At 41.6% G+C, this 22459-nt stretch overlaps 1 protein-coding gene across 1 annotated transcript in view; it reads right to left on the bottom strand.

Annotated features, from left to right (window-relative positions):
- Positions 1 to 443: 443 nt before the first annotated feature.
- Positions 444 to 22459, bottom strand: part of LOC121870547 — a 103766-nt gene continuing 81750 nt past the window's right edge. Inside the window, exons 8-9 of the mRNA XM_042372378.1 lie at positions 1447 to 1611; positions 444 to 810 (exon numbers count right to left, since the gene is read on the bottom strand). Coding sequence (XP_042228312.1) covers positions 670 to 810; positions 1447 to 1611 — 306 coding nt within the window. The 3' untranslated portion in view covers positions 444 to 669. The remainder of the gene's footprint in view (positions 811 to 1446; positions 1612 to 22459) is intronic.

Genomic DNA, 22459 nt, shown 5'->3' with positions numbered 1-22459 from the left:
GATATTAATTGGTGAAAATCATGGGAGGAAGTCGAGGGGAAAGTGGAAGCTTAGATGGGTGAATGAAGTTAAAAGCTGTGGTTCCCAGAGTAAGTCAAGGATGACTGGTAAAGGCAGCCCGAAAATGTTGAGAGTTGAGGGCTGAGGTCACCAATCCTTCGACATCTGGACGGTACCTTGATTGATTAAATAATTATAGAATGTAAATTAAACAACGAATTCTCAAATCATTTATATAAACAGTAGATATATAAGAGCTGAAATGATTATATATATATATATATATATATATATATATATATATATATATATATATATATATATATATATATATATATATATATATATATATATATATATATATATATATATATATATATATATATATATATATATATATATATATATATATATATATATATATTTTCCACAATCGAAACACAACATAAGAAAATTTTTGCACAAATAATAGGACACTTGGCAGCCCAATATTATCAAAATAATATTATCATGGACAAAAAAATGTTACCAAGAGTACTTGACCCTACAAAATACGCATAATGAATCGTTTAAAATGTTTTAAGTTAATTTAGATTCGGTTAAATATGTTTAAATTAGTTTCCTTAAAGGTGATTTAGATTAGGTTGGCTTCGGTTAAGATGGTATCTTTCACGAACAATTGTTGGCTGTCCAGTCGAAGTCAAAGCCTGAATAGTCATTGACGAGAGTGTTCCAGTTGTCGAACGCGTCGATCTGTGTCCGAATCGTCACGAAAAACGGAGCGTGAGTGTTAACAGAAGTCATGGCCACCTACAGGGAAACAGACACAAAAGTTAACTTTAGTTATGTGTAACATGTTATGTTAGGTTAGGTTTGGTAGAAGTAGTGTTCCAATGTATAATAGGAAGGTAGAAGTAGTGTTCCAATGTATAATAGGAAGGTAGAAGTAATGTCCCAATGTATACTAAGAAGGTAGAAGTAGTGTCCCAATGTATAATAAGAAGGTAAAAGTAATGTTCCAATGTATAATAGGAAGGTAAGAGTAGTGTCCCAATGTATAATAAGAAGGTAAAAGTAATGTCTAAATGTATAATAGGGAGGTAAGAGTACTGTCCCAATGTATAATAAGAAGGTAGAAATAGTGTCCCAGTGTATAATAAGAAGGTAGAAGTTGTCCCATTGTATAATAAGAAGGTAGAAGTAGTGTTCCAATGTATAATAAGAAGGTAGAAGCAATGTCCCAATGTACAATAAGAGTTAGAAGCAGTGTTTCATTTGATGGATATATGAGCAATAGGGGTTGGACTACTTAACTAACAATGCCAAGGTAAAGGTACAAGGCAAACTTATAAAGTTAATACACTACTGCAAGGCAAAATTATGAAGTAAATATATTTTTACAAGGTAAACTTTCAAGGTATAGACACTACTAGATGGAAAACTTACTGGGTACAGACACAATACTGAAGTATAGTATAGAGTAGACCGAGTCACGGCAGCGTCTGGGCACAGGATGGTGGAGGAGAAGAGAGCAGTGTTTGGTAAGGTAGGTATACCATCTCCCATCATGAAGCGTAATGTGTCTGGGTAACCAATGAACTGATTGTCACTCTGAAGGGAATAACACAATATTATAATAGGTCCCATTGAAATACTTGTTCCATTGAATCATGCCATTGTAATAATTATACCCGATCGTTGTAAGAGGCTCCATTGCAATATGATACATTGTAATATATTTAATACCTAATTAGTTTAATGTTTAGGTTCAATTGCAATTGGTTGTATTTTAATAGGTCTCATTGTCATAGGTTTAATTGTATATGGTTTATATACTGTAATAGGTCTCACAAGTGATCGTGGGCACTTCGTTCCCGGTGGCGAGTCCGGTGGTACAGTTTACCGAGGTTGTTATAATCATGGTCGTGCTTGTTATAATCATGGTCATAGCTGTTATAATCATGGTCGTGGTTGTTATAATCATAGTCGTGGTTGTTATAATCATGGTCGTGGTTGTTATAATCATATTCGTGTTTGCTATAGTCAAGGTCGCGGTTGTTATAATCATAGTCGTGGTTGTCATAATCATATTCGTGAGTGTTATAATCATGGTCGTGGTTGTTATATTCATGGTCGTGCTTGTTATAATCATAGTCGTGGTTGTTTTAATCATGGTCGTGGTTGTTATAATCATGGTCATCGTCGTAAGACTTACAGTATCTAATATACTATAAGAGGGAATAGAAAAAAGGTTAGAATAATTAGTTAAATAAATAGTCGCCATAAGGAGAGGTTAAAATCATAAAAAAAAATTATTATGAATTGCCGATGATCATTCCGAGATAAATTATATTATGAAGAGATGTGACCTTGATTCTGGTTAGATTATTCACCATCTGCTTAAGTCATCACCTGTGTTAAGTTATCATAGTCATCATCTACGTTAGTCAGTTTAGGCCCATCTCACATGACTGACCGACCATAGATGTTCTTTCCGCACGTGGGAGTTAGTTTTCACTGCGTTTTATTATTTATGCTGGTGGATGTAAGATCTCCTACCCTTACTGACGCAGTTATGGTCAATTTGGTGTTATTCTTGTTTATAAAGGCCTTCTAATCTGTCTCAAGTCTATCCGTCCTGTCTATTGCCATCCCAACTGTCTGTTCGTCTGCGTGGTGTTTGAATGTAAGCCCGTCTGTACTAATGTGAACCAGTCAGTCGGCTGTCTGTCTGTCATGTTAGTTGCCATATTGTCTATTTGTGCATGTATGAATCTGTCTATTTTTGTCAACCTCCTGTCTGTTTCACTGTCTATATTCACCCTGTGTCTATTGTAGTCATTTTCTCCATGCATTCCTGTTATTATCTTTTTATCTCTTCTCCTTTTCTAATGTACAGTCACCCACAGGAATAAGTATATACTGTAGCTGTAAGGTCGTCTGGTAACATTGAAACTGTGCATCCAGACACATGATGAAACTCAGCTCCCCACCTGTTATCTTTAAGCATTTTCTGTTTCCCCCTTCTTTATTCTTATATTTACTCATCTTCCTTCCTTTACTAATCCAAAAAACATAAAAGCAAAAGTTGGCTAAGTAAAAAAGTGGGGGGAGGAGGAGGGAGCCGTAGATAACTGCAATCGTGGGCTGACAGTGACCAGCGAATGAGGGTGCGCCAAATCCGTAGACTTGCATCGTTTTCCAGCATAAATAAAATGGTTATGTAATGGCTTCCTAAAGAAACCATCAATATCGTACCAGGTTTGCTCCACTGTACGAATTTTTTGCGATTTTTCCACCAAGTCTGATGAAAAACGATTGTTCCGTTTTGGCTGCCCAGACACACACACACACACGTGCGCGAGCGCCTAGCGCTATAGTATATTAGATTGTAATACATCCTCAGTCTCCAATAGAATAGGCTTTATTTCAGATAGACAGAGGCTTTTTTAAACTAACCTGAACTAATGTTATCTAACGTAATCTAAGCTAAAATTGAGCCAACTTAACCTCACCTAACCTACCCTAAACTACCCCAACCTAATATATCAGAGAGTTATATCTCATAAAAGTTGTTAGAATAATGTATTACTCACCTTGTTACGCGCTTGGATAATTATGATGTTGAAGTACAGTAAAACAACAATAATCTAACCTAATCTAACCTAACCTACCTCTGGGTCTAATCAGCTGCTGGTTGACTCCGTACATTTCTCTCTCTCTCTCTCTCTCTCTCTCTCTCTCTCTCTCTCTCTCTCTCTCTCTCTCTCTTTATCTCTTTATCGCATTTCAACATCAGATTTCACCCAAAAGAATAATAGACTTTACAGTATACTAAGTGGTTCTAGAACAACTGCCCCCTGGACAATTGTCCCCAGACAATTGCCCCCCAACAACTGCCCCCTGGACAATTGCCCCCATAGGAGAATTGTCCCCCCATGGGACAATTGCCCCCCATTACTGGAGTGAATCTTATGTACAGCTAACCTAACCTAACCGAACCTAACCTAACCTAACCTAACTTAACCAACCTAACCTAACCTAACCTAACCTAACCTAACCTAACCAACGTCAACATCAACCAGATTATTACAGGAGATCCAGCACCACCTAAGAGGAAACGTTATCATGATTCAACAGCCAGAATAGCAACCATCATACAAGACTTAGAGAATCGCCGTGTACATAACCAATAAATAAAACATGAAAATAAAGTATTAATTCTGAGCTATTTTCTCCTCTCCATTTAATTAGTTCCATGTTTTATGCCAGTTAATCACTGGCAATGGGAGGCAATTGTCCTATGGGGGCAGTTGTCCTGATACCATACTAAGTATTGTAAGCTATTTTCACTGCAAAATAACATGTAAAAACACTAAGCTACTTCTCAAGCCTGGAGGTAATTTTACGAAGTTACTTTGGAAACGACATTCCCTTAAAGATTAATACGTTGAATTTTCCTCGAAACTGAAAACCAACTCCTTAACTTAAGCTGATACAAAATTACTTCAGAAAATAGCATCCAAATTACACCAATAGATAACTTCCTTAACACTTAATCCGAGACGATATTAAGATACAGAACCTTTAGAATGTTGTATTTTGTGGTAGTGGATGTAACGAATTAATGTGTTCTCGGTATAATTGCGACGGAATTTCTTAAACAAACCAGTAAGACATATTTGTTACGTCTTCAGTTACGAGGAATATGTATCATGTGAACCATTAAGGTGCTGGACCCATGAACTGGTGCCTTGACTATGGCACCTCAGGTACCCAGAGAGATTAAACGCCTGCAGTTGCCTAGCTTTTAGCATAGGCAGGCAAGGAGAAAATTAATAGTAGTTAATAAATATCTAAGAGGATATAATCGAGTAGTCAAACCTAGAACTGGCGAATGCGAGCCCACTAGGGATCACAGCTCAAAGGTTGAAGACGTCACAAGTTCAGAGACCTGTCAGAGCAAACAAACTTTTGCTCGGAGTTAAGGTGTAAAAGCACCTTTGATTTATGTAAATATTCACCCAAGTGAATAACACCAACTTATTCACTAAGTTATTCAACAATGACTCAACCTGTTGATGATAATAGACGGCTGAGCTTGTAACTATCTCAGAGGTCGAGCGCAGGTCAGCTGAGTAATCAAACAACCCACTGAGACTCTAATGTCTCTCTCACGCTCAGAGGAGGGAGTAGAACCACACCACTTGATCAGGGAAGAGCACATCATTCAAGTGTTCTCTAAAAGTTCATTCACAACACTTCCCTGGAGTGAATTCATAATTCATTCTCTCAGATTATAACTGTGTATATAGCTGCTTTGACAATAAAAGAAAAACAGCAAGAAGTGTTTACATCAAGCCCTGCCACTTAAAGAGTTCCAGAACTTAATTAAAACAATTACTGTGATACCAAAACAGTTGTCACATTTGGTGGCAGCGGTGGGTTGAATACTAAAACCTAGTGCAGTACCTAGAAACCAAGTAACCCAAGTGACCCAAGTGAAACAAGTGGCACTTTAAGTGAATCATCAACAAGCAAGTGTTTTCAAGTAAAATAAGTGGACAGTGGTTATAAAAACTTAATAAACGTATACAAAGAAACCCAGTGGTAACAAAGACAATATAAAGACTTGCCGACGTAACAGCCAAACCACGAGCTCCAGCTCACAGCTCATGGCCACTAAACTGGAGCAGCCAGCTAATGGCCAGCCAACCAGACAGCCAGCCAACCAGCAGCCAGCACTACAATACAGGACTACTTGGAAGGTTGTCATCACGGTTCCAGACAAGCAAGCAACCTCTTGCTTAAACAATCAAGCCTCTCCAGTCCACAAGAAAGGTCAGCCCTCAGGTTGATCGCTTCAAGAAAGGTCAGCCCCAGGTTGATCACCACAAGAAAGGTCAGCCCCCAGGATGATCGCCGCAAGACGTGTGATATCATCGTTCCCAGAGTAGGATGTCATCGACTTCTGACGTCACCACCCAGCGTTGAAACTCTACCGCCTCTCCCGTCAGGTAGATCACAAACAATCATTATTTTACACAAACACAAGTGAACTTCAAGAAGTCTTCATACATAGTCAATATAAAATAAACTATATGCACAACGGCCTAAAAGCAAAACTAAATAAACACATTTATAAAGTAAGAGGGGACTTGCAAAAAGTATATGTACTTTTCATACTTTGTAAAAGTTTTTAATAGTTTAAATTTTCTTTCTCTTCATTTCCATAACTCATTAAAAATATTTTTGCATTACTCCTTGAGTAGGCAACTTAGTGAGTGTTATGCTGCAAGTGAAGTGATGAATATCCCTATTTTTGGACCCTTTTCCAAAAAAAATGGGTTTCAAATAGGAAATTAGTGACTCAGACTCTTATAGTCAGTCATCTGCAAATTTACAGGAGCTAGTGGCAACTGATAGTGAAGAATTACCACAAATTAGCCAAACATAGTTAACACCTACAGACTCCTTAGCTATCTGTGAAAATTGCATAGATTCTCTTCCTCGAGGACTTACACAGCAGACAACTAAGGTCAGGTAACACTTACCCATTACCTTTACCTGCTGCTAACGCTAGTGCTTTAACTAACAAAACAAAAATGGCAACAGGTGGTTAAATTAACCCACAGACTTTATCTGTCTATCAAATGCAGATTATATTGCCTTAACATTTTTGCGTAAGTACGAAGATGTAATGCGATCAATAGTGTTACTAACGATGAGGATAAAATTTCATACGTCCAAAGTAACGTCAAAACCAGTAGTCGGACAGATAGAGTGATGTACGGTACAACCTTTGAGGAGGAAACAGATGATTATCCACTGTTTAGGAAACAATTCATATCCTTTTTCGGGTCAGGTATCAGAGGAGGTGTGCTTGGATTTTCAAGATGGCAGAGCATACAAGTAACAGTTTGTTTGCACATGACGCACAAGAAGCACAGGCTTTAGCCGGACACACTAAGATGGATCTCAAAACTTTCATATCATCGTCAAATTAATTTGATGACGAAGGGAAACTAACTTTAAAAAAATTCTACAAGATCATTGAGTTCCTACAGTTTATCATGGTGCTATAAGAACCTACACGCCAGGCAGCCAGAAAGAAAAAATATAAATTGGGGAGTAAACTTCTAGACTCTGTGGAGGAAATTTCTGAAACGGTGGAAACTACTCCTCAGGCTCTATCAGTAGCACCCGTAACCAGTTCTAAGGAACAACCACAAACTACCACCGGAACCAAACTAAAAAAGGCGACTTTTTGAAAAATCTGCAAACGAAAGGGATATGCCACAGAAAATTGTTGGTTTGGAGGAAAAAAGGAAAACAAATCATCTTGCCCACGGCAAGATCAAGGGAAAGGATCCTCCCTGGACATTAAAAATGCAGTGTCCTACTAAACCTAAAACTCTAAAAGGACACTACATAGCAAGTAAAATGCCTACAAACACTAAAGGCACTCCGAATAAATGGTGTGTGTTACATAGTCTCCATACCACAATACAGAAGATTGCAAGAACCTACAGCGCCTGAAGCAAGAGCTTGCAAACCGACAAGAGACAAGTACACAGCCTTCGGGGGAAGACGCGTGCGTCCAGCAACGCGATCTAGGATAGCGTCAACGGTGCAAGAAAGCAACGCTTCCGTCACATTAATCGCCGCATTAAACAAAGTGGAGGTGTTGACTGTACCAGCGAGGATGGGTAACAATCAGTTGTCCCTAAATATAGATACGGGAATTTGTGCCAATGTTATCTCATTAGTGTCGTTCAATGAACTCAAGCGACGACATCCTCCTAATAAGTGGCCAATAAGACCTACAGACATTCCTTTGTCCTGTGTGTCAGGAACCCAATTAGACATAGCCGGGGTGACAAAACTGCCAATCCGTTTTTCTAGGTACAGTAATGCTTTTCTGGCGGATTTCTACCTTGTCAAGGCATTCCCTTTGCCAGCGGATGGGTTAATCTGTCTTTCCACACTAAAGCAGAACAACATTAACGTTCAGCCAAGAATTCATACCATAACGCATAATTGTAAAACTTACTACGCAATGCAAACTTCACTTCCATTGCTTACCTCGGGTGTTCGTGCAATAAATGCCTCGATAGCTGCGGTGGAGTCATTCGCACAGAAGCAATTAGTTACGGAGTCACTCCCTGAAGCTCCATGTAGTAGCTCGAAGGACATTCGGGATGAAAGCGGCAAGAACTGGATTTTAACGCCTTCTGTGTTAACTGGTGTACAACGGTTACATAGCCAGGAACTAACTAGAATTACAATACGATTGCCAAATGTGAGTAAAGGGACATATATTGTGTGGTCTGAGTGAAAGTGTACGAGTCTATAGTAAGCAAATCAGATTAGGTAGTTTCACAGATGGCCTCGTTCTCAATAGAACTGGGGGACCTATAACTTTAAGAGAGAGATGTTGTTTAGGTAATTGTATGATATATATGGACACAAAGTAGTACCTTCAGCTGTATATTATTATATTACTCTTATATTACTCTTACTAATTATGTATAGTAAAGTATTACAGAACATGTATTAATTCTATGTAATATTCCATTTATTGTGCACCATATTATGTATATAAATTATCACATTTATACTTTATGTATTCAGCTTGTGAATGCTGGCATTTGTACAGGCCAGCGCGTAGTAATACATAGATAGATGAAAAGGCAGAGAAGACCGAGTCCTGGTGGCGTGACCACAGGCTTCTGCATCCTACTGTTTGTATATATCTCCCGTACGAGAATAGAACCTACGTTTAAAGACAACAAGTGTTTGTGTATACCCTCAGTAGTATAGAACATTCTTTGGGTATCTGGCAATACGCTAGATGGCGCAGTGATTACTTCTCAGTGAGATACAGTGGACCAAGCCTTGCCCCGGACTCTGTTAATGGCGTCTTCAGTCTTCAGCTTCAGACAGCAAGACTACTACAAGCCTCTAGACTTACAGTGTTGTGAAGTGCTATGCTGTGTACAGTGCTGTGAAGTGAAGTGTTTTGTGAAGTGCTGTGCTGTGTATTTTAATCATAATTGTCTGTGCAAGTTGCGGTCAGATGACTAAGGGAGCGGCCCGACAGTACATGCTCTCCCGTCTCTGGTCTGAGGGTGACTGAGGACCAGCGTTGACGCGGCCCAACCGCTCCTACGTCTGGCAGCGCGCCAAGTCTCTCCCCTCCCGCCAGGCACACACACACACACACACACGCATTCACCTTATATTAAATTCTTGTGACTTACCTCAAACTTCTGTAATTCTGTGCATAGATTACGAGGGGCTGACCCGGTCTTTTGCACAGATAGAGTACAGAAGCAGTCGGCATGTCTCACAGGGATCAAAACGATACCCTGGACGATGGGGTTACGAGTTTTAGTGTGGGAGACCTCTCCCCACCCACGCTTACGCCCCACGCTCCCCACAGTGACACGGCCGAGTCACCCACAGAATCTCCTCGCTCGTCGCGAGCCAGCTCTCCTGCGATGCATGCGTCCACAGATCTCCTTCAACTGATAAAGTGGATGGAAACTTCTCGACGCCAGGACGATATTGCAAGGAGAGAAGAGGAAGAACTTAGGTACAAAGAGTCTGAAAGACGACGCCACAAACACGCAGAGAACTCGAAGAGATACGTAGATGTGAGGATGACCTTAGAAGAAAGGAGGATCAAGCCAGATTTGAAGTCTTGATTTCTCTGTTAGCCTCCCCACAACGATCTACCATACAAGATTCGTCTGCTACTACTGATGTTGATGCGACTAGAGGTACTGGTACCTCATTTCCCAGAGTCGGAACAACACCTCAAAAGGCTGCTGTACAGACGCTTCCCTCTCTGATGTCTGAGGCTTCTTATCAGATGTTTCGGGAATGGCGTCGACGTTGGCAAGACTACGCAACAATGGTTGACTTGTCCAGTTTATCACAGCCGAAACAAATGATACAGCTTCGTATGTGCTTGTCCTTAGAGACGCAACGTACTCTCGAGCACACACTTCAAGTGCCTCCTACGACAACTCTGACGGTAGAGGCCGTGCTCGACACGTTGCAGGAACACGTCAAGGGACAGCGCAACGAAGCACTCAGGAGAAGACAACTCCTACAATGTAAACAGCTTGAGGGAGAATCTTTTGACTCATTTTTTGTAAGGCTCAAAAGGTGTTCAGAGGAAGTTGATGTTTGTCCCGGACATTCTCAAGTCTGTGAAGAGACACAACTCAAGACAATTATCTTAACGGGTGTCCGAGATGAAGAGCTAGTTCAGCGTCTCATTTCCCTCGACCCCACTTCCTCCCTTCAAGATGTTGTTACGAAATGTCGAGCGTACGAGGCCGCCAGGTGTGCGACTTCAGCTTTACGCTCACAGCCTGACCAGGTGAGGGCAGTGTCTTCCTACAGCAAGGTAACCCCACCCCTCACCCTCCAGCTACACCTTCAGCAGCAGCTTTGTGTAACAGCTGTGCGAGACAGCATAATGCCTCCCAATGCCCAGCTGCTCAAAGCGTGTGCATAAGTTGCGACCGCCAGGGTCACTGGGCTTACACAGTCAAGTGCCCTGCTAGCAAAGTTCAGTGTAGACTTTGTGGTCGTGTGGGCCATTATGACAAATGTTGTCGTAAGAAGACACATAAAGGACGCCACCTAGGATCCAAGAAGTCATCCTCAGGTAGTGCTGGCGCGCCCCCTCCTTCTGGCAAGCATCAAGACGCTGTGTCCAGTCGTTCCTGCCGTCGTGTACGTAGTTCCACAGACACGACGCCCCAGCACATCAATGTCGTCATTTCTTACGGTAACTCGTCATCCAGTCATCAGATGTTACCTGACACCGGTGCTGACGTCTCAGTAATTGGTCCACAACATTTAGCAAGTTTGGGAATACCCCGGAGCAACCTACAGCCCCCTCCTCAGACAACGAAACTGACAGCTGATGGTTCCAAGATGGCTCCAGCCCGGATTGATGTTCATAATGGTATCCCGACTCCGCTCTTATCAGATGGCCATTGTCAAGAATTGGCCATTATTTCCTAGGAATTCCCTAAACCTATCTTAAAGGTCACCCATGTCAACAGGTTGAAGGAATTCCCCATCTCTACTAACACGTCCCCTTCTGACGCAAGAGCTTACCTTCTCAAGGAGTTTGCTGACGTGTTGGTAAATAAGAAATCTTTAGGATCCACACCACTCATGCCGATGGTGGGTCCACCTATGAAGATTCATCTTAAGGATGGTGCTACACTTTTTGCCATCCACACCGCTCGTTTGATTCCTCACGCCTACAAGGAGCTAGTTAGACAAGAGCTTGACTCCATGGTTGTTCAGGGAATCATCAAGCCGGCCGGAGACGAACCTTCACCTTGGTGCCACCCTCTCGTCCCCGTCGCCAAACCTCGTGGTGGAGTACGGATCACCACCGATCTGTCAAAACTTAACCAGTAAGTTTCCTGTCCAGCCCACCCTTCACCCACACCCTTTGCAGCTGTTCGAAGTGTGGACCCGAAGGCGAAGTTTTTTACAACTATGGACGCCTTATGTGGTTATTGGCAGATCGAGTTGGCCAAAGAAGACCAACACTTGACTACATTCATCACACCATTTGGAAGATACCAGTATTGCAGAGGCCCCATGGGATTTGCCGCTACGGGCGAAGCATTCTGTCAACGTGGTGACGCGTCCCTTCAAGGAGTCACGAATTGTGTCAAGGTGGTTGATGATATCTTACTCCACGACGAAGACTACTGTGCCCACCTCTCCCGGATATACGAAGTTCTCACCAGATGCCGGAAGTACGGGATTACCCTCAACGCTGACAAGTTTGTAGTCGCCGCTCCATCAGTGAACTTCTGTGGGTACACTCTCTCAGCATCAGGCATCGCAGCTGACCCGGAGAAAGTGAATGGAATAAGGGATTTTCCAACCCCTGCCAACCTGACAGACCTCCGTTCTTTTTTAGGTCTGGTCAATCAGCTGGCTGAATTCACACCTGACATCTCCGCCGCAGCCCAGCCGTTACGCCCCCTGCTGAGCCCCAGGAGGACATTCCTGTGGACCCCAGATCATCAAGAGGCCTTCCAGCGAGTCAAGCAGGCCCTCTTGAGTCCACCTGTCCTCGCCTGTTACGACCCAGCCCTACCCACCGTCCTCCAGACTGACGCCTCCAGACTCTACGGCGTTGGTTACGCCCTTCTGCAGGACCATGGCGGTGGACAACTCCGCTTAATTCAGTGTGGATCCCGGTTCCTGACGGACGCTGAGACCCGATATGCCACGATTGAGCTGGAGATGTTGGCTGTTGTCTGGGCGATGGCGAAGTGCCGTTTCTACCTGATAGGACTTCAGCACTTCACCCTCTTCACGGATCATCGCCCCCTTATACCTATAATCAATCACTACTCTTTGGATGCAGTAGAAAATCCTCGCCTTCAACGTCTGAAAGAGAAGCTCTCGCCTTATCTCTTCACGGCTGTGTGGCGTGCGGGTAAGCTGTTGTGCATCCCGGATGCCCTATCCCGCGCCCCTGTCAGTCGCCCCACCCCAGAGGACGAGATGTTGTGTTCTACAGATGCTGCATCCCTCAAGTCAGTGGTTTCATTGAAGGCCGTCTTCACATCAGAAGAGTCTACAGCACCGGATGCAGACAAGACCCTTGAAGATCTCCGCACCGCAGCCCGGGCCGACCCTTCCTACATCCGGCTCATCGACTGTGTGTCTCAGGGATTTCCATCTAAACCGATACGACCTTCATGAATCGCTACTCCCGTACTGGAAAATACGCGAGGACCTCTATTGTGATGGAGACCTCGTCTTGTATGGTCCACGAGTAGTCATTCCTGCTGCCCTACGCCGCCGTACCTTGGCCAGCCTTCACGACAGCCATCGAGGAGTGGAGGCCACCAAGCGACGGGCGAAGCAGACTGTGTTTTGGCCCGGAATCGACGCGGACATTGCAAGTACCGTCCGTGCCTGTGAACCGTGCCAGATTCTGCAACCTAGCCAGCAACAGGAACCTTTAATGTGCGACGATAACCCTTCAAGACCCTTCGAGTCTGTGTCGGCCGATTTCTTTGCAGTAGCAGGGAAGTCCTTCCTCGTCATTGCCGACCGACTGTCTGGATGGCCTGTTGTCGTCCCCTGTGGTAGTGATACAACGGCTACTGCTACCATCCGGAGCTTTAGGCATTACTTCAGAGAAGTTGGTGTTCCCCTCCACCTCAGGACTGATGGAGGACCCCAGTTCACCAGCCACGAGTTCCGGGACTTCATGGACCGTTGGGGAGTCCGTCATGTCGTGACCTCGCCCCACTACCCCCAGGCGAATGGACACGCTGAAGCCGCAGTCAAGACTGTGAAACACCTGATCCTTAAGGTGTCACCCTCAGGAAATATCGACTGCAAGGACTTCGATCGAGGTTTGTTGGAGTTACGCAACACCCCGAACTTCACCGGACGCTCCCCAGCCCAGGTTCTATACGGACATCATCTCAGGTCTTGTGTTCCTGCCCACCCGAAGTCTTTTTCTCAAGAGTGGCAGGCCAAGACTGAAGAATGTGACCGCCGTGCAGCAGAACGAGCCGCAGATGTCGCTGCTCGGTACGACTGTCATGCCCGCCCCCTTCCCAGGTTGAGTATCGGCCAGCAGATCAGGATTCATGATCCGGTATCTCACCGCTAAGACAAGGTTGGGGTTGTCATGGGTATTGGCCGGTCCAGGGACTACCAAGTGCGTCTTCCTAGTGGTAGAGTATGGTGGAGGAATCGTCGTTTCCTCCGACCTGTGGAGCTGCCTAGTGTTGACCCCTCCCCAGTTGAGTCCCCTAATGTTGATGTCTCTAAAGTAAATCCATCCCCACCTTGTGTTTCTGCCCCAGTACTCCGCAGGTCCGAGCGACTCAGAAACAAAAGGTCCGCTCAAGATGAAACTATGAGCGTATAGGGGGGAGGGAGGTGTATGATATATATGGACACAAAGTAGTACCTTCAGCTGTATATTATTATATTACTCTTATATTACTCTTATTAATTATGTATAGTAAAGTATTACAGAACATGTATTAATTCTATGTAATATTCCATTTATTGTGCACCATATTATGTATATAAATTATCACATTTATACTTTATGTATTAAGCTTGTGAATGCTGGTATTTGTACAGGCCAGCGCGTAGTAATACATAGATAGATGAAAAGGCAGAGAAGACCGAGTCCTGGTGGCGTGACCACAGGCTTCTGCGTCCTACTGTTTGTATATATCTCCCGTACGAGAATAGAACCTACTTTTAAAGACAACAAGTGTTTGTGTATACCCTCAGTAGTATTGAACATTCTTTGGGTATCTGGCAATACGCTAGAGTAATTTCCTTGTTGACGACAAAGCAGTCGCCGCAGAACCAATAGAATTACCAATAGGTAGTATTACTCAAGGGGAATCGAATGAAAAATTACGTATTGTAGATAAAGTACGTAGCGTTAATAGCACGTCGATCATCCTCAAGGCAAACATGATCTTTTAGAATTACTAGCAGAGTTTAAGGAAATCATAGCATTACCTGGAGAGCCCCTAGGTAAAAGAACGTAGACAAACCATCACATTCCACTCAAGCAGGACACTCACCCGATCTACATCCCAGCATATAGGCTACCCCACAGCCAAAGGGCTGCAGTCGAACAAAAGGTACAAGAAATGGTGGAACAAGAGGTAATCCAACCTTCCTTGTCACCATGGAACTCGCCTCTATTCCTAGATCCCAAGAAAGATGGAGGATGGAGACCAGTCATAGATTTCCGACGAGTCAACCAGTCAACTTTACCAAGCAGGTTCCTAACTGACTTACTACAGTCTCTAAGAAAAGACAACGCCGTCTTCAGTAACCTAGATATGCTTAGCTGGTACTGGCAAATTCCCTTATATAAGGAATCCCGCGAGGTAACTGCGTTCATTACACCAATGGGACATTTCGAATTCTTACGAATGCCATTTAGTTTGAGGAATGCGCTGCTAACATTCCAAAGAATGATAAATACCTTGTTTACTGGAATGATAGGTAACACAGTTTATGTCCATCTAGATGATCTTATCATAGTAAGCAAAGATTTACCAAGCCATTTAAAGAAACTACAAGAAGTTTTCACAAAGCTACAAATACCTGGATTGAAAGTGAAACTTTCCAAATGTGATTTTCTTGAATCCAGAATCCAATTTCTAGGACACGTAGTGGATGACAACGGTATGCACACAATAGATTGTAAGGTAAAGGCGGCCAAGCAGTTTCCTTGTCCCAAGACTACAGATCAACTTCGTAGTTTCCTAGGATTATCAGGATACTACAGTTCTTTCATTGAAGGATATGGCCAGCTAATTTCACCACTCATTAAACTCCTCAAAAAGGACGTAGAGTATAAATGGAACAAAGAACAAGAGGACAGTTTTAATACCCTTAAGAGCGCCTTAACGAACGCCCCAGTGTTAGCCTTTCCGGACTACACCAAACCATTTACCATTTGGATCGATGGCTCTTGCTTCCGGCTTACGGCTAGGGGCTGTGCTCATGCAAACTGATCATCGAGGGAAATGGCGTGCAATAGCATACGCCAGTCGCACCCTCAGCGATGCAGAAACACGTTATTCAGCTGCTCACTTGAAACCACTATGTGGGTGCTCAAGCATTTTCGGGATATCAGTTTTGGGTATCCGATCACAGCCCACACAGATCATGTAGCCGTGAGAGGAACTATTTCATGGGAAAAACTAATCAGGGCGTCTAGCGCGCTGGAGTTCGCACCCGACTTCAAGTATTTGCTGGGTCGTGCAAACGAGGTAGCTGATTCACTATCCAGACATATAGCTCCTGTCACGCCACTACCCACTTTCACCCTGTCACAGTTAACGGCGGAACAACTACAGGATCCTCCGTGGTCTAAGGTAATATACATGCCTTAGAGTCGGGAGATGAGGTAAATTTGAGAAAACTCCTCTACCACTCTTACAGTTTGAGCTACGGCACGACATACTGTATAGCTCAGTAAAAACACAACACGAGTCAATCTCTCAAATTGTTATTCTTACATCACTAATGGAAAACATCCCCACCCTCTTCCATGATGCTCCCCAAGCTGGGTATCTGGGGCGAGATAGATGTCTAACAGAAATTAGACGAAAATATCATTGGAAAATATGAGGACCGAAATCGAGCATCATATTGCTAAATTGTTTATCTTATGCAAAACACAAGGGAACAACGATGGATCCTGCTCCAATCTTAGAATACCCGACGCTGAACGTCCATGGGATACAGTTGTGATCGATTTATTGTAATTACCAAAAAGCCACCAAGGCTCTAATTACATATTTGTGTGCGTTGACCACTTCTCCAGATTTGTGGTATTAGAGACCATTGCAGAATAAGTCTACCGAAGCAGTGCCTCATATGTCAGACACTCATCTCAATTGTCCTTTTTCTACACCTAGAGTGATACTCTCAGATAATGGGGCAGTACTTAAGAATCAACTCTTTACAGCAATATGTCAACAAAACGACATAACACAAACCTTCACAACCGGCTATCATCCATCCTCAAATGGGTTGATCGAGTGTACAAATCGTAAAATTCTTGAGATTCTCCGACACGTGGTGAATCCGATGCACAGTTCCTAGGAGGACTGGCTTCCACAAGTAGCAGCATCCATCAATGGATCTATCAATAGCTTTACAGGCAAATCGCCATACGACATAATTTATGGTACCGATAAACACTTGCCCTATGATCTAGCAGGAACCCCACAACCTGTGTACAACGTGGATGACTATGCTAAGAAGCAAATCAATGTTTTCACAAGCATCCATGGGAAAGTACGAAAACATTTAACAGCCTCACCTGCTGAAATGAGCTGCAAGCAACATACAAACGCTAAGCCTGTAACTCTAGAAATAAGAGACGCAGTAATGATAAAAGCGCCGGAACGCATAAAATTTTGTTGGTTTAATAAATAACACCCTGTTTGGTAAGGCAACCGCCGAAGATGTAGCTAAACTAGGGAAATGAATGAACGCGGTTTCAGAAGCGGTTATGAAACAGAATAGGGCCATTGCACAGTCCTATAAGGCAATACAAACTCTGAACTCTCAGATGAATGCTATTGTTGACGAAGCTAATCAACTAATATGTGTTGTCCAGGGATTCACACGGTTAGTGCCTACACTAGAATGGTTACTCTGCTTTACAGAATATATGCCTGCAGCTGAAGACTCTGTGCAAGCTTTTACAGTTACCAATGATAGGCTCATAGCTGACTTAGTGAATGTAAGTTTAGGTCGTGTAGATGCCGAACGGTTGTCGGTTGGTTAACTTATTGCTGCTTTACATATAGCTGAAACCGACTATCAAATAACTCCTATTTATCAGGAGCATGATGTAGAATATTATTACCTCTTATTGGAAGCATCCTTAACGCATGAGCATATACTAATACACATTCCACTAAAATAACCAAAGAAGTTTAATGCATGGTATTTGGAACCATTTCCATTGAAGGCGAATTTTCATTAGTTGCTGTGATTAAGCATGAAGTCCTAAATCATTGCAAGCCAACATACTTACACTTAGATGAATGTCCTGCTTATGCTTTCGCTTTCACCCGGGATGCAGAAGCTACTTGTGAATTAGCTATAATAAAAAGTAATGCTTCTCCAGCTTTACAGCAATGTGAATACAGTCCAATACCTCATAGGTTAGTGTTTCACCCCCATGTCAATAATGTGCAATATTTTTATTTTCCAAACCAAACCAGTGTACTACTCTCATATGTCAGGGTGTAGGTAAACATTTAGTAATAAAAGGTTATCATATAGCACCAGAATATTATGAGCTCAGCAGTAATGCAATCACAGCCTTGCCTACTCGCCTTCATCTTGCATTTGTATCAAACATTACTTCTGAACTAGTACCCATACCATTCTTACTGAATATTATTTTCAGCAGCCTTCACATTGTCTTTGATAAGCTTAAACTTCTGTCTTACATTAATGAAACACAGTTTCTTGCATTACTGGTTTCATCATATCTGCCATTATATTTGTCATTTCCTTGACTATTATGAAAATTTGTTACAGGAAAATGTCCTCTAGGTACACAATAGTCTCCAAAAAAACTTTCCAAAAGGCATTGAAGAAGCATGAGCACGATGTAACAGTTAAGCTAAAGCAAACTTTCTTGTAACACGGTTAGGTACCTAGGATTTAAACCGTGAGAACTCGGTTGGAGGTGGCCGAGCGGTGTAAAAGCACCTTTTCTTTATATAAATACTCACCCAAATGAATAACACCAACTTATTCACCAACTTATTCAACAATGACTCAATCTGTTAATGATAATAGTAGGCTGAGTTTGTAAATAGCTCAGAGGTTGAGTGCAGGTCAGCTGATTAATCAAACAACCGGCTGAGACTGTTGCCTCTCTCATGCCCAAAGGAGGGAGTAGAGCCTCACCACTTGATCAGCGAAGAGCACGTCACTCAAGTGTTCTCTCAAAGTGTATTCACAACATTTCCCTGTAGAGAATTCATAATTTATTCTCTCAGATTATAACTGTGTATATACGTAGCTGCTTCAACAATAAAAGAAAACAGCAAGAAGTGTTTACATCAAGCCCTGCTACTTAAAGAGTTCCAGAACTTAATTAAATCAATTGTGAGCTCATTCAGATGACCTTGATTCAGAACTGTCCAACACTGGCGCAGGTAAAGATACATTCTTGAACCAGTTCCTGCCAACAATATGTAACAGGGATGTGGCCCACCCAGAAGCAACTATCGAGCCGAACTTTGGTTTTGATGCTTTTAGTTAAGGTAGAAAAAAGAAGTGCAGTGGTGAATATTTAGATACGAAATTATAAATAAAAATTGTAGAGTTTTAAAAGAATCGGGGCTCAATCAAATTCCTGCCTGATGTTTTCAGTCGTTCATGTTGTCTTTTTGTTGTTCTTTAAGTCGTCAGAATGTTGTTTTTCGCTTTTTGTTGTTCAGCTTATCTGCCCATTAACTTTTGAATGTATTGGATTTATGATGCATATTTGCCTCACTTGGCTATATATTTGTAATAATGCAAATTTGCATGGAATTTTAGTTGTTAAGGAAAAATGCTTGTTGGAAGGAGGGTTGCTCAGAGAGAGAATCCATATGCATAGAAAAAGGAGTGAAGAAGCCTGCTATGTTCCTGTGGACCTGTTAGGTCATTCTCATCTTGGTAATATAATTTTATTGTTCGATTTCCGTATATGTTGGTAAGGGGGATAGTCTACTAAATATTTTCTTTTTTTTTACTTGATCTAAACCAACTGTGTTCTTTTGCGTCGTTATCGTCCTCAATTATCCAGTTCTGGAAGGTTTGCAAGTTTAGGTGAACATCGACATTTAATGCTTTATAATTTGCCGTTTTATGTAACTCTTCATTTATGATGTGGTCGGTGTAATTTATATGGTATATGATTGTATATAAATCTGAGGGCATAATTTTGGATCGTTTGCAGGGTTTTTATGCTTGTTTTACTTAGGGTATGTAGTGGTATAGCCGTATAGTCTATTACTAATATTACTTGCGGTGTATATATTTTCTTTTTATTGTTGGTACTCAAGTTCTTGGATCTTTTTATTTTTGCAAATCTTTAAGATGACTTGTGTACCCTCATTTTGCTATTTTTAGTCCCAGTATCCTGCCTTCTGTTTCATATGGGTAGCTTTCCCATCTACTATTGCCGGGCTTGTCTTAAGTTTTGCTAGTGGAATGATCTTGAATTTGGTTTTGTTTGTTCTTATGTTCTATTTATTTTCGTCGTCGTTGATATTTTTGATTACTAGGGCGGTGTGGTGAGCCATAAAATTTGTTGATTTGCATGGGTACGTTATTGCATGTTATGTCGTCTGCGAACATGACATATTCACTATATGCTGGTGGTGGTAGAATGTCCGCAGTGTCTATTGAATAAGGAGTGAATAACAGGCATCCTCCTTAGGGAACTCTACTTTCCAGCTCAATCAGCGGTCCTATGCTGTTTCCTATTTGTATTTGGGCAGTTCTACATTACTATTGAGATAGTCACATAACATTCTTTCGATTTTGGGAGGGAGATCTAATTTTAGAAGTTTGTATTTTCAGCCTAGATGTCAAAAGTTGTTGCCACGTTTCTAAATACAATGTTTACTTGATTTCCTTTTTTCTCTTTTCATGAGTTATAATTTGGGTAGATTGTGGCAATAGGTGTATGGGTGTCTGTCTGGCATAAATCCGTGTTGCCTGCAGTTTCTTTTCTCGGTGTTTACCAGCAATTTCATTTGTCTTGCAGTTATTATTTTCTGCAGGATATTCCTGCCACCGCCAGTAGTGATATGAGTCAATACTTTAGTATAATTTGTATGTCTTTGCCATCTTTTGGTAAAAATATAATTTTGGCTATTTTGAGTGTCCCTGGAAAGTATCCCACAGTCTAGACATTGTAGATACTAAGCAGTGGCTGTAATCCCTGGAGTTTTTTCTTCAAATTTCCTCAGGTTGTGAAGAAGTTTTCTGAGTGTTATGCGTTGACGTTCTGGAAGAGTCGTCATATAAATGAAGTGGTAAGGAGTAGTGACGTGTATTTTCTCCCTCATTTCTGTTTTTATCATGTTTTCATGGTCTTTATCAAAATCATAATTTTTTTCTTTTCATAGTTTTGGATGAATTTTTTTTTCCCGTTCTCGCCTGAATGCCTATTTTTGTTCTTTCTCTTTGTAAAGCTTGTGTCCATTATGACCTTTTACTTATGGTGATTTTTGCTTGTGTTTTCCCATCATTTTACGTATTAATATCAGAATGTTTTTGGATCCTTCGCGTTGCCGGCAGAGGCTATCAGGTCATTCCATCTCTTTTTGTTGGTATTCTTATACTCATCTTTTAATTTCGGATGCAATGTTCTCAGTGTTGCTTTTAGCCATCTAGATGATCCGAATCTTTCAATATATTTGCCCATTTCATTATATTGATTGTATTGTATTGGTATACATTTTAATCACTTAAATAGGTTTATTGCTTGGGAGAATTCTGTAACTTGTTTTGGGGGTGTTGTCTGCTGCATTCTGTCCATTCCTGCGCCAATTTTTCTTAAAGATTTGGTGGTCTTTTAGTTCTTCTTTGAAGTTGCCCAGTTTGCTTTGCCCATTTTGAGTCTTTTTGGGAAGGGCATTTCTTTGGGATTTGTGGATAATTTGAAGATCATGGGTAGGTGATCGCTGCCTGTGAGAAGACCTTGTTGTATATGATAATTAAAAAACCCTTTGTTGTTTGAAAAAAATCGATCCGCGGTAGAGCCAGAATTGCGGTTTCTCCATTGGGGAAATAGAGACGGAGATGCATGTGTTTCCCTGTGTTTATAATTTGTTCTAAAGATTTCCCTACAGCAATATCGCTGGGGTTGTCAAAAATCAAATTTCTGAGATATATTCATAGGTTGGCTGTGGTTAACCAGCTTTAGGATATCTTCCATTGGCAGGTATGATCTTCTTGGTGGTAGGTACTGAACACGGTTGCAAATATTACTTCTCCTTGTGTTGTGTGGATTTTTACTGCTAGTAGTTTCTCCTCAAACCCGTCTATTAATTTGTACTTTATATATCTCTTGACAGCTATAGCCACTCCGTCATGTTTTTGATTAGATTTGTTTTGCTGGTGGACATGGTAGTTCACTATTGTCATTTTGTCGTGTGTTGTTTCTCCATGACTATTTATCAAAATGTTGTCTGGTTCTAATTCCTGGTATATGTTTCCTAAGTTTATCATCTCCGTTCTCCAGTTTATTACATTATGTTGGATTCTTTTTAATGTCTCCTTTATTTGTTCCCTCCAGGCCATTATTTCTTTATTTTTGCTTGCGATTCTTGTGAAGGAGATATGTCGTTTAGGGCGGTCGTTTCTTACCCTTCTGAATTCTGAGTCTTCTATCAGTTTGAAGTCACCAGACGTTATTCTTAGTCTGTCACTAAAAATCAGGGTCCATTCATAATCTTCACTTAAATTTCTGTCCTGATACGTCCATTTATATTTGCCTTCTTCACAATTCTTCATTATTGATTTTCCAGTAAGTCAAGATGATGAGATTCCATATATAAGGGTCGTTATAATTTTCTGTCCGATATCATCTGCCATCTCAGGTTGTTTAAGTGTCCCACTGCCTGCATTTATTCCTACTTTTTCCTTGACTTCTGCTTTGTAATAGCTCCTTGTATGCCATTTCGGATTTCTTCTTGTCTGTTTTTGTTTGAGTTTGTCTAGGGTCTCTTGCTTTCTGCCGCTGTTTTCGTGTTGCCTTTTTTAATTTTCTTGTGATTCGGTTTCATTACTTTCTTCTTCTTGATCCTTTGCTTGAAGATGGTCATTTAGTTCCGATGTGTGCGTTACTTGTAGTAATTTTGCCGACTCG

The sequence above is a fragment of the Homarus americanus genome, unplaced genomic scaffold (genome assembly GCF_018991925.1).
Source record: "Homarus americanus isolate GMGI-L3 unplaced genomic scaffold, GMGI_Hamer_2.0 scaffold56333, whole genome shotgun sequence".
In the NCBI taxonomy this organism is placed as follows: Eukaryota; Metazoa; Arthropoda; class Malacostraca; order Decapoda; family Nephropidae; genus Homarus; species Homarus americanus.
Note: the sequence above shows the minus strand (reverse complement) of the source record. Positions and strands in the feature narration are given on the sequence as shown.